Source organism: Aulonocara sp. 'chitande type north' Nkhata Bay, linkage group LG13 (genome assembly GCF_057382095.1).
Source record: "Aulonocara sp. 'chitande type north' Nkhata Bay isolate Kocher_YH1m ecotype deep benthic linkage group LG13, A_spYH_male_GT1.1, whole genome shotgun sequence".
Classification (NCBI taxonomy): domain Eukaryota; kingdom Metazoa; phylum Chordata; class Actinopteri; order Cichliformes; family Cichlidae; genus Aulonocara; species Aulonocara sp. 'chitande type north' Nkhata Bay.
In genome coordinates this window covers 33,636,729-33,649,268 of record NC_141356.1, presented here as the reverse complement: position 1 = coordinate 33,649,268, position 12,540 = coordinate 33,636,729, and the positions used below count along the sequence as shown (strand labels likewise).

Sequence of the window (12,540 nt, the reverse complement as noted above, 5' to 3'; positions counted from 1 at the left end):
GGTGCCTGGACCCGGGAGTATAGTGTTTGTATGAGGAGTGTGAGCATGTGTACTACATACAGTTCTGTGTGTCTCTATGTTGGATGAGGGTGGGAATGCATGTTTGTGTCTATATGTCAGGTTGGGTCTTAGACTCCACCTCTCTCAGAACATATTTCCCCTCACCACACTCCCTTTCAGTGGCTGGTGCCCCCACCCGCTGGTGGCTGGTTCTTGGTGTCCAGGGCTGGGTGCTGAGGTATGTAGTGGCTCACTCCCAGACTCCATGGTCTGTCGGGCCCCGTCTGGGGTGTGGATGGCCTTTGGGTTTCTGGGCCCGAGACTCGGTGGAGCCTGCAGGCTCGTCGCTACAGCCCTCTGTGGCTTCTGCACAGTGGCTGCTAGGTGACGCCCATCCATGGCTCTCCTCAGCTCTTTTCTAGGTAGACCTAAGCTAACGGCAGCTAACAATGTTAGCTCAGTGGTGAGTAGCCTTCAGTAATAGTAATAAATCACACAGCAATAGTACATCAAAGATACTTAAGTGGTACATAACCCAGGCAGCTATCACAACTAAAACAAGTTAGTTGCAGTAGGCTAACGTAGTTTTTAAAAAAGAAATTCCAGATGTTTCTTTAGGTTGGAGTCTTTTGACGCTGAGAGCAGCTTGGTTGCTGGCAAAGAGAGTTCGCACGGTCAGATTTCGCCCTTCATCCCTTTCTTCTTTAAATGTGAAGTGGTGTTGGAATTTCCAAGTTAGAAATGCATTCCTGCCTGTGCACTGCTGGCACGTTGCGCTGGCTCTGGGTCCATTGTGTAACTGACGCCACCAACATTAACAGGATGCTTACATTAGAGACTCTTATTTCGTGTTTTGTTTGGGTTTCCGGCAATGCATGGAATTACCAAAAATAGAAAGGGGATATTGAGGGGATAGCCTAGCATATGAAACAGGAAAAGACCGCTGTGTAATCCATTTATTTCAACAAAGTAACTGTATTCTAATTATCACCTTTTTAAACGATAACTGTAACGGAATACAGTTACTCATATTTTGTATTTTAAATACGTAACGCCAGTACATGTATTCTACATGATACTTAAACTTACTTGTCTTTATCCTGTCTTCCTTCTCTCACCCCAACCGGTCGCAGCAGATGGCCCCGCCCCTCCCTGAGCCTGGTTCTGCTGGAGGTTTCTTCCTGTTAAAAGGGAGTTTTTCCTTCCCACTATCGCCAAAGTGCTTGCTCACAGGGGATCATATGGGCTTTTCTCTGTATCTATTATTATGGGGTCTACTGTACAATATAAAGCGCCTTGAGGCGACTGTTGTTGTGATTTGGCGCTATATAAATAAATTTGAATGGAAATGAATTGAATTATTGTCTCTGCTCCTTGCATCTTCACAGTTACACATAAAAAGCATGTCTAATGTTTAAAATGAGAAAATTTACCATTTTAAGAGAAATATTACTGCATTTTAAATTTCATTGTAGCAACATATGAAAAAAAATTGGGATGGAGCAATAAAATGCTAAAAGGAAACAGCTGGAGGAATATTTTGCAACCAATTAGGTTCACATATAATAGGTCAGCAACATGACTGGGTTTGGGTTAGGACCCTCTCCCATCTTTACTTCTCAGAAGTAAAGATCAACAAAATCAACAAATTTTAAAAAGCACTCTGTAGAGCACACAAACAAAATTAATTTCAAATCAAGCTGAGATGTTTTCAGTACAGTTTCTTCTCTGTGTTTTTATTCTTTGCTGCAATTTAACAATAGACTACCTGGAGAAATATTTTGAGAAAGATTAAATATGTCTAACTTTATAACTTTTTTTGTCATTGGAATGATATACTCAGTTGCCAGTCAGTGGTTTCATCTACAGGTGGACAGGTGGACGAAATGCGCCTAGCTAATTCAGATACAGTACTTTCAAGGACAAAGAACATAGCTGGCCACTGACCACTTACCAGTGTGTTGCAAGTTGAGGTTGCATCGATTCCCAGATGCAGTAGTAGTAGATGAATTTGCCAAGATCCCCCCAAACTTACAAAAGCTCTGTCTGTAGCCCAACAGCACAACTCAGAAAACAGAATAGCCTTTGCTACCTTTGGGACGAAGACCTCTAAGAACAGTGATTGGTTTGAAGCCAGGTCCAGCACAATTACTCTTGTTTTCTAAGTAAACTGAGCTCCAAAAGCTAAATACGAGCGCTCTCCAAACAAGAAGTCCCTCCAAGCACTTAGTGCTGCCAGAACTACAGTAGAGCAGTTAGTAGGAAAATGTCCAAGTAAATATCTTGATGCATGCTCAGTCATCCAGGTAAGGAAATCCCCAAAAGTCTATTCTCTTCATCTCTATGTAGCGTTTTCAGTGGGAGAAAGTTCAAGTGACTTCTTCAGTCTCAGCTGACTGCAGGTTTCCCCAACGGTACATTTGCATAATGACAGACACTAGCACCACCGACTAACAATAGGCCGCAAGGTCAGTTTCATGGTTATTATTTTGTAAATTGTCATTGGCAAAATGGGCAACTGATCAATGGCCATGAGTACCATTCACAGAGAGTTAGGGAATGGCTGCAATCACAGCATTGTAAGATGGTGAAAGATGTATCCTTTGAAAGCCACAGAGATACAGTGTTTAGAGAACATGCACCTCAGCTGTTCCGATACTTCTGACAAACGAGATTACTAAAGGTTTTCGCTTAGGCAGCGGTTGTCCTTCTCTCCTGGATCGCCTGGAGCTTTCTTTAGGAGTTTTCCCCGCTTTGACAAAAGTCCAGCTGGGATAACCACATCCTCTGGGCCTTCTTGATGTGATGTTCTTCTGCCTCCCTGGCCGCTGTGTCAGTGGGAATGGTGTTCGCTCGTCCTGATGACGCCCAGTTTGTGCTCCAGTGGATGATGCGAGTCAAACCTTAGATACTGATCCGTATGTGCAGGTTTACGGTACACGTCAGCTTTTAGATGTCCCCCATTACTGATGGAAATCTCGCAGTCTAAGAAGGCTAGCCTCCCACTTTTCATATCCTCCCTGGTGAAGTTGATTTGTTGGTCCACCGAGTTAATGTAATCCGTTAAATGTGGAACGTCCTGAGATTTGATTTTCACCCAGGTGTCATCCACATAGCTGAAAATCAGTGACTTTGTGGTGTTCCAGGGTAGGATACAAAAGCTTCTTTTGGACTTTTTCCATGTATAAGTTGGCCACAATTGGTGAAACTTGGGAACCCATGGCACACCCATGTTTCTGGGTGTAGTACTTACAGTAGTTGGTGCTGAAAGTGATCCTCTTGCTGAGGTCAGGGTCATCTTGTAATCTCTTATGAACTACCTCCAATGGAGGACAGAGTTGATCATACAGACAATTGGTCTTAAAGGTACACGATGTTTATGTCTTCAGTAAACCATACAGCCTTGGTGTAGCATCCCCAGGATAAAGCATTTGGTATGAGGTCCAGTCAATAGCATCGCCCTGTTCTTCCTGGTTAAGACAATCAATCACCCTCTTCTGAGACCTGGGCTCATAAGTATTTTTGTCACTGAGCAGTGACAAAATCTTTTCATGATAGTCTTTCCTTGCACCTACACATGTCTGTCTGAAGGGTGACAATGTTGTTGTCATTACTAAGCAATGAGAGTGGCTTCCTCTTCTTTATGCTGATGTTGGAAGCTGGAGGTTTTGCAATGCTGAGGCAGGCCGAAACTTTCATCTGCAGATGTTGGATCTTGTTATACATTCACTGCTTTTATAACAAGATCCTGTTATGAAATGGCTGTGTGCAGGCAGGAGAAGGACCCAAAGTGCAGACTCCGGAGACAGAAAGTAACTCAAAACAGCTTTAATGCTGAACTCAAAAGGGTAACAAAAACTAAGAATACAAAATACACCTACACAGACAAACCACACAGCAAGATAACAGTAGATCACGACAATGACAAACTGAAACACAGGGCTTAAATACACACAGAGCAATCAGGGAATGGACAACAGGAGGGAAACACAGCTGGGGCAAATCAGGCCTAACGAGACAAAGGAAGCAAAACCAGACACATTTACATGAGACACGGATTTTCAAAGTAAAACAGGAAACATAACACAGACTGAACTATAGACACAGACTCTGACTGGACACAGAGAGACAGCAACTAGAGAACACAGAGACATAAACCATAAGACAGAACTCCAACAAAGAAACCAAAGACTAGAAATGATAAGTAACATAATAAACTCAAAACTCTGGGTCAACGACCCAGGCATCCTAACAGATCCAGGCTACAGCTAAGGAAAAGGCAGCCAAACAGAGGGTGCACACTTGTAGAGGCATACCTGTATCTGATGTAGCAGGCTGACATTCCCACATCACCATCACTAGCCTAAGCCAACACTGATCCAGAGATGATGACACATCTCAAAACTAGGGCACGTCATCCAAAGTCATAACAGGGCATCAATCCTTTTCTCATTTTCAGTTGTCTTCCTATGTTGCTGCTTGGTTGGGGGTGATTTAAGTGTCTGATTAGTTTTGTTGATACATTTGTCGTTGTGGTGGTCACCCCACAGTTTACTTTGGCGTACTTTGATTCATCACTCACAGTAAAGAGCTTCCATGCCAATGACATGTTGGCTGTGAGTGTGCGCTCACTTATTCACCTGTGGCGCATGAAGTGGTTCAGAATTGGATTGGTGCAGACAGGCTTTCATTGTTCTTGCAAGACAGCGACTGTTTTGATGTGTGCCTTCCCAGGTCCACCATGTCCCCTGCTGCCACTGCCCGGCAACAGCAGGTACAAGCTCACTTCATTGGACGTTCCAGACATGGTGTCTTATCCACTGCCGCAGTCATCCTCGTCATACTCTGGCCATGCCCCCAGTTCTGTTGCCATGGTAAGTGGCCTCCATCCATCCAAGATGAACTGCACCCGCATCTTCAACCTCTTCTGCCTCTACGGCAACATTGAGAAGGTAAGTGTTTGTTTGTGTATTCTTCATGTGTCTTTGGCGTGTTTTTGTAGAAACACGGCAACAGCTGTTAATTTTATTAACAATTAATTAATAATTAGGTTGTAGAAATTGTGCTGGAAGGGAAAAGCTAGTAAAAACAATAAAAAGATTCCAGTGGAAGCAAACTCAGAAATTGTGTGTGTGTCTATCATATCCTGGCCCTTCAGTCCTACTCACAAGTAAATGACAGTATATTGAATGGGATTAGACCTCTGTACATCAACACCTACTGCATTATTTAGAAATGTACTATCCGTTTTCTTGTTGTCACTCATGTGCTTGTGTGTCATTGAATTCTGTTTAATGTCAGGACATGTGATGTACCCCTGCAAACCAAACCAAACCAAACCAAACCAAACATAGGTCTGATTCTCCTTTTTTAATGTGATATCAGAGATTGTTTACATTGTTTTCTCATACAATTGAAATTTTAACTTTAGGGTTTAATTATCTGCCTCCTCCTGTTCACTTTCGGTATGCCATAAATTACTCCCAGCACTTTAACCCTCTCAGGCTCAAATTAAACTTTTTGTTGCTAATGCACAACCAAGTCCTGCAGTGGTACTTCTAAAAAAAACTCATAAAATATGTATGTGGGGTAATCAGGTTGTTAATTTTTAACTGTTGCAAATCGGCAACGCCTGCCTTGAGAGGGTTAATAATATTTCCATATCTGCTCATCGCTACCTTATAACAAAATAACGAATAGATTCTGCTGCTCCTGTAACACTTAGAGAACTTCCCCAAACATCAAACCCATTCAGTGTTCTCATAGAGTATGTTGATTTCATGACACAGTCAGAATAGCTATATTCTCCAATGTGGATTTTGCAAATTACTACCTGATGTCACAAAAAAGCACAAGTGTAAAATATCCTGACTTTAGATAGCCTTCCAAATGTCCTCTAATGTACACTGTGTCTTCTAATGGTTAACATGAAAGAATGTTTACATCAGTAAAGCATGTACACTGCTTTCACAATGTATGGTACCTCTTTAGAACAGCTGTTATCTATGTGCTTGTTATAGGTTAAGTTTATGAAGAGTGTTCCTGGCACAGCGTTGGTTGAGATGGGAGATGAGTATGCTGTGGACAGGGCCATCACACACCTCAACAGCATTAAGGTGTTTGGTAAAAGACTGAATGTCTGGTAAGATGTGCATATCTTTAATTCAATTCAATTCAATTCCATTTTATTTATATAGCGCCAAATCACAACATAAGTCGCCTCAAGGTGCTTCATAGATACAGAGAAAAACCCAACAATCATATGACCCCCTATGAGCAAGCACTTTGGCAACAGTGGGAAGGAAAAACTCCCTTTTAACAGGAAGAAACCTCTGGCAGAACCAGGCTCAGGGAGGGGCGGCCATCTGCTGTGACCGGTTGGGGTGAGAGAAGGAAGACAGGATAAAAGACATGCTGTGGAAGAGAGACAGAGGTTAATAACAGATATGATTCAATGCAGAGAGGTCTGTTAATACATAGTGAGTGAGAAAGGTGACTGGAAAGGAAAAACTCAATGCATCATGGGAATCCCTACGTCTATTGCAGCATAACTAAGGGAGGATTCAGGGTCACCTGGTCCAGCCCTAACTATATGCTTTAGCAAAAAGGAAAGTTTTAAGCCTAATCTTGAAAGTAGAGATAGTGTCTGTCTCCTGAATCCAAACTGGAAGCTGGTTCCACAGAAGAGGGGCCTGAAAACTGAAGGCTCTCCCTCCCATTCTACTTTTAAATACTCTAGGAACAACAAGTAGGCCTGCAGAGCGAGAGCGAAGTGCTCTAATAGGGTGATATGGTACTACAAGGTCATTAAGATAAGATGGGGCCTGATTATTTAAGACCTTGTATGTGAGGAGCAGGATTTTGAATTCAATTCTGGATTTAACAGGAAGCCAATGAAGGGAAGCCAAAACAGGAGAAATCTGCTCTCTCTTTCTAGTCCCTGTCAGGACTCTTGCTGCAGCATTTTGGATCAGCTGAAGGCTTTTCAGTGAGTTTTTTGGACATCCTGATAATAATGAATTGCAGTCGTCCAGCCTGGAAGTAATAAATGCATGAACTAGTTTTTCAGCGTCACTCTGAGACAGGATATTTCTAACTTTAGAGATGTTGCGCAAATGGAAGAACGCAGTCTTACATATTTGTTTAATATGTGCATTGAAGGACATGTCCTGGTCAAAAATGACTCCAAGGTTCCTCACAGCGTTACTGGAGGCCAAGGTAATGCCATCCAGAGTAAGAATCTGCTTAGATACCATATTTCTAAGATTTTCAGGGCCGAGTACAATAACCTCAGTTTGATCTGAATTAAGAAGCAGAAAGTTAGCGGCCATCCAGGTCTTTATGTCTTTAAGACATTCCTGCAGTTTAACTAATTGGTGTGTGTTATCTGGCTTCATGGACAGATAGAGCTGGGTGTCATCTGCATAGCAGTGTAAATGTATGCTATGTCTTCTAATGATGCTGCCTAAGGGAAGCATGTATAATGTAAACAGAATTGGTCCTAGCACTGAACCCTGTGGAACTCCATAATTAACCTCAGTGTGTGAAGAGGACTCTCCATTTACATGCACAAACTGGAGTCTATTAGATAGATATGATACAAACCACTGCAGTGCAGTACCTGTAATACCTACAGCATGTTCTAATCGCTCTAATAGGATATTATGGTCGACAGTATCGAACGCTGCACTGAGGTCTAGCAGGAAAAGCACAGAGATGAGTCCACTGTCAGAGGCCATAAGAAGATCATTTGTAACCTTCACTAAAGCTGTTTCTGTGCTGTGATGAGCTCTGAAACCTGACTGAAACTCTTCAATAAACCATTCCTCTGCAGATGATCTGTTAGCTGTTTGACAACTACTCTTTCAAGGATGTTTGATATAAAGGAAGGTTGGAGATTGGCCTATAATTAGCTAAGACTGCTGGGTCTAGAGATGCTTCTTTTTGAGTAAAGGTTTAACTACAGCTAGCTTGAAGGCCTGTGGTACATAGCCGATCATTAGAGATAGGTTGATCATATTTAAGATCGAAGCATTAATTAATGGCAGGACTTCTTTGAGCAGTTTTGTAGGAATGGGGTCTAAAAGACACGTTGAAGGTTTGGAGGAAGTAATTATTGAAGTTAACTCAGAAAGATCAATTGGAGAAAAAGAGTCTAACTTAACATCAATGGTACTAAGAGTAGCTGTAGATAATATTACATCTGTGGGATGATTATTGGTAATTTTTTCTCTAATGCTAAAAATTTTATTTGTGAAGAAGTTCATGAAGTCATTACTAGTTAACGTTAAAGGGATGGTTGGCTCAAAAGAGCTCTGACTTTTTGTCAGACTGGCTACAGTGCTGAAGAGAAACCTGGGGTTGTTCTTATTTTCTTCAATCAGTGATGAATAGTAAGATGTTCTGGCTTTGCGGAGGGCTTTCTTATAAAGCAGCAAACTATTTCTCCAGGCTAAATGATGATCCTCTAAATTTGTGACACGCCATTTCCTCTCCAGATTACGAGTCATCTGCTTTAGGGTACGTGTTTGAGAATTATACCACGGAGTCAGGTACTTCTGATTAGAGACCTTAGTTTTCACAGGAGCTACAGTATCCAGAGTCGTACGTAGTGAGGAGGTGAAATTATTAACAAGATGATCGACCTCTGTTGGAGTAGCGTTCAGATACAGTGGGGCAAAAAAGTATTTAGTCAGCCACCGATTGTGCAAGTTCCCCCACTTAAAATGATGACAGAGGTCAGTAATTTGCACCAGAGGTACACTTCAACTGTGAGAGACAGAATGTGAAAAAAAAAATCCATGAATTCACATGGTAGGATTTGTAAAGAATTTATTCATAAATCAGGGTGGAAAATAAGTATTTGGTCACCTCAAACAAGGAAAATCTCTGGCTCTCACAGACCTGTAACGTCTTCTGTAAGAAGCTTTTCTGTCCCCCATTCGTTACCTGTATGAATGGCACCTGTTTGAACTCATCATCTGTATAAAAGACACCTGTCCACAGCCCCAAACAGTCAGACTCCAAACTCCGCCATGGCCGAGACCAAAGAGCTTTCGAAGGACACCAGGAAAAGTATTGTAGACCTGCACCAGACTGGGAAGAGTGAATCTACAATAGGCAAGCAGCTTGGTGTGAAAAAATCAACTGTGGGAGCAATCATCAGAAAATGGAAGACATACAAGACCACTGATAATCTCCCTCGATCTGGGGCTCCACGCAAGATCTCATCCCGTGGGGTCAAAATGATCATGAGAACGGTGAGCAAAGATCCCAGAACCACACGGGGGGACCTGGTGAATGACCTGCAGAGAGCTGGGACCAAAGTAACAAAGGTCACCATCAGTAACACACTACAACGGCAGGGAATCAAATGCCGCAGTGCCAGACGTGTTCCGCTGCTGAAGCCAGTGCATGTCCAGGCCCGTCTGAAGTTTGCCAGAGAGCACATGGATGATACAGCAGAGGATTGGGAGAATGTCATGTGGTCAGATGAAACCAAAGTAGAACTTTTTGGTATAAACTCAACTCGTCGTGTTTGGAGGAAGAAGAATACTGAGTTGCATCCCAAGAACACCATACCTACTGTGAAGCATGGGGGTGGAAACATCATGCTATGGGGCTGTTTTTCTGCCAAGAGGACAGGACGACTGATCCGTGTTAAGGACAGAATGAATGGGGCCATGTATCGTGAGATTTTGAGCCAAAACCTCCTTCCATCAGTGAGAACTTTGAAGATGAAACAAGGCTGGGTCTTCCAACATGACAATGATCCAAAACACACCGCCCGGGCAACAAAGGAGTGGCTCCGTAAGAAGCATTTGAAAGTCCTGGAGTGGCCTAGCCAGTCTCCAGACCTCAACCCCATAGAAAATCTGTGGCGGGAGTTGAAAGTCCGTGTTGCTCGGCGACAGCCCCAAAACATCACTGCTCTCGAGAAGATCTGCATGGAGGAATGGGCCAAAATACCAGCTACTGTGTGTGCAAACCTGGTAAAGACCTATAGTAAACGTTTGACCTCTGTTATTGCCAACAAAGGTTATGTTACAAAGTATTGAGTTGTATTTTTGTTATTGACCAAATACTTATTTTCCACCCTGATTTACCAATAAATTCTTTACAAATCCTACCATGTGGATTCATGGATTTTTTTTTTCACATTCTGTCTCTCACAGTTGAAGTGTACCTCTGGTGCAAATTACTGACCTCTGTCATCATTTTAAGTGGGGGAACTTGCACAATCGGTGGCTGACTAAATACTTTTTTGCCCCACTGTAGCTGCTCTGCTCTGTGTTGGTACAGGGCATTGAAGATGATAACAGTGGGTGGATTATATTCTTAAACTTAGTTACAGCGCTTTCAGAAAGACATCTACTTTGATAAACGTCTACTCTCCACCGCTGTGTAATCAATTATTGTAAATGTAAATGTTATCAGGAAATGATCAGACAGCAGAGGGTTTTCAGGAAACACTGTTAAATGTTCAGTTTCTATGCATATGTTAAAACAAGATCTAGAGTGTGATTAAAGTGGTGGGTGGGTTCTTTTACATTTTGAGAGAAGCCAATTGAGTCTAATAACAGATTAAATGCCATGTTGAGGCTGTCATTTTTAGCATCTACATGGATGTTAAAATCACCCACAATAATTATTTTATCTGAGCTCAGAACTAAATCAGATAAAAAGTCTGAGAAATCAGACAGAAACTCTGTGTAAGGCCCAGGTGGACGATAGATGATAACAAGTAAGACTGGTTTCTGAGTTTTACACCTGGGGTGGACAATGTTAAGCATCAGGCTTTCAAATGAATTAAAAGTCTGTCTGGGTCTTTCATTAATTAATAGGCTGGTGTGAAAACTTGCTGCCACACCTCCCCCTCGGCCTGTGCTTCGAGGTTTCTGGTAGTTAGAATGACTCGGGGGTGTTGATTCATTTAAACTAACATAATCATCCTGCTGCAACCAGGTTTCTGTAAGGCAGAGTAAATCAATTTGTTGATCAATTATTAAGTCATGTACTAACAGAGACTTGGAGGAGAGAGACCTAATATTTAATAATCCACATTTCACTGTTTTACTCTTTGGTTCAGATGTGGATGCTGTATTGTTCTTTCTTTGTAATTGTTTATGTTTAAGTTGTTTGTTGCTGGTTTTTAGTTTGTTATTTGTCTTTTTGGAAGCTGACACAGTCTCTATGGAGATGGGTTTTTGGGGGGGTAGCAGGAGGAGAGAAGCTGCAGAGAGGCGTGTAAGACTGCAACTCTGCTTCCTGGTCCCAACTCTGGATAGTCATATTTTGGGGGGTTTAATAAATTTGTCCATATTTCTAGAAATGAGAGCTGCTCCATCCAAAGTGGGATGGATGCCGTCTCTCCTAACAAGACCAGGTTTCCTCCAGAAGGTTTGCCAATTATCTATGAAGCCCACATTGTTTCTGGGACACCACTCAGACAGCCAGCAATTTAAGGAGAACATGCGGCTAAACATGTCACTCCTGGTCTGATTGGGGAGGGGACCAGAGAAAACTACAGAGTCCGACATTGTTTTGGCAAAGTTACACACCGATTCAATATTGATTTTAGTGACCTCCGATTGGCGTAACCGGGTGTCATTACTGCCGACGTGAATTATGATCTTACTGAATTTACGTTTACCCTTAGCCAGCAGTTTTAAATTTCCTTCAATGTCGCCTGCTCTGGCCCCTGGAAGACAATTGACTATGGTTGCCGGTGTCTCTAGCTTCACATGTCTGAGAACAGAATCGCCAATTACCAGAGTTTGACCCCCGGCGGGTGTGTCGCCGAGTGGGGAAAAACGGTTAGACACATGAACGGGTTGGTGGTGTACCCGGGGCTTCTGTTTAGGACTTTGCTTCTTCCTCACCGTGACCCAGCCGCCCTCTTTCTCCAGCTGCTTGGGGTCTGCCGGGGAACAGCTAGCGGGGCCTACGCTATCTTTGGCTGCACCAGCTACAGGGGCCTGGCTAGCTATGGGTGAATGAAGGGTGCGAAGCCGAGTCTCCAATTCAGTAATCCTGGCCTCCAGAGCTGCAAATATGCTACATTTGTTACAGATATCATTACTGCTAAAGGAGGCCGAGGAGTAACTAAACATCTGACACAATGAGCAAGAAAGTGCAGGAGGGACAGGTGAAGTAGCCATGGTGCTAACGAGTCGGCTACGAGCTAAGCTAAGCTAGCGAAACAGTACAGAGACAGTGAGTGAATACTTTGGCTATAAATTAGGTAGTGAGTACACAGAAAGTGTGCTTCGGATGAAGCACGTGAAGATTATACTATGAAAAAGAATGTATTTAAAAGTTGTTAATTAAATTGCTAAGCAAATAAGCTACTCAGAAACACCACTGTGTTTGAGCAGGAACAGGAAGTGATACTCTACCGCAGAGCGAGCGAACACCAAGTGACAGCGCCACCAAGAGGTCAGATCCTTTACACTTTACTTCCAAGATCGAGATTCAATCTCAAATATGAGCAATCTCTCTCTAATGATCGGCTATGTACCACAGGCCTTCAAGCTAGCT

The 12,540-nt window shown here is 42.7% G+C and overlaps 1 protein-coding gene across 1 annotated transcript in view; it reads left to right on the top strand.

Annotated features, from left to right (window-relative positions):
- Positions 1–12,540, top strand: part of LOC147316557 (heterogeneous nuclear ribonucleoprotein L-like) — an 87,237-nt gene that overhangs the window by 57,163 nt on the left and 17,534 nt on the right. Inside the window, exons 9-10 of the mRNA XM_086260112.1 lie at positions 4,735–4,952; positions 6,021–6,142. Coding sequence (XP_086116238.1) covers positions 4,735–4,952; positions 6,021–6,142 — 340 coding nt within the window. The remainder of the gene's footprint in view (positions 1–4,734; positions 4,953–6,020; positions 6,143–12,540) is intronic.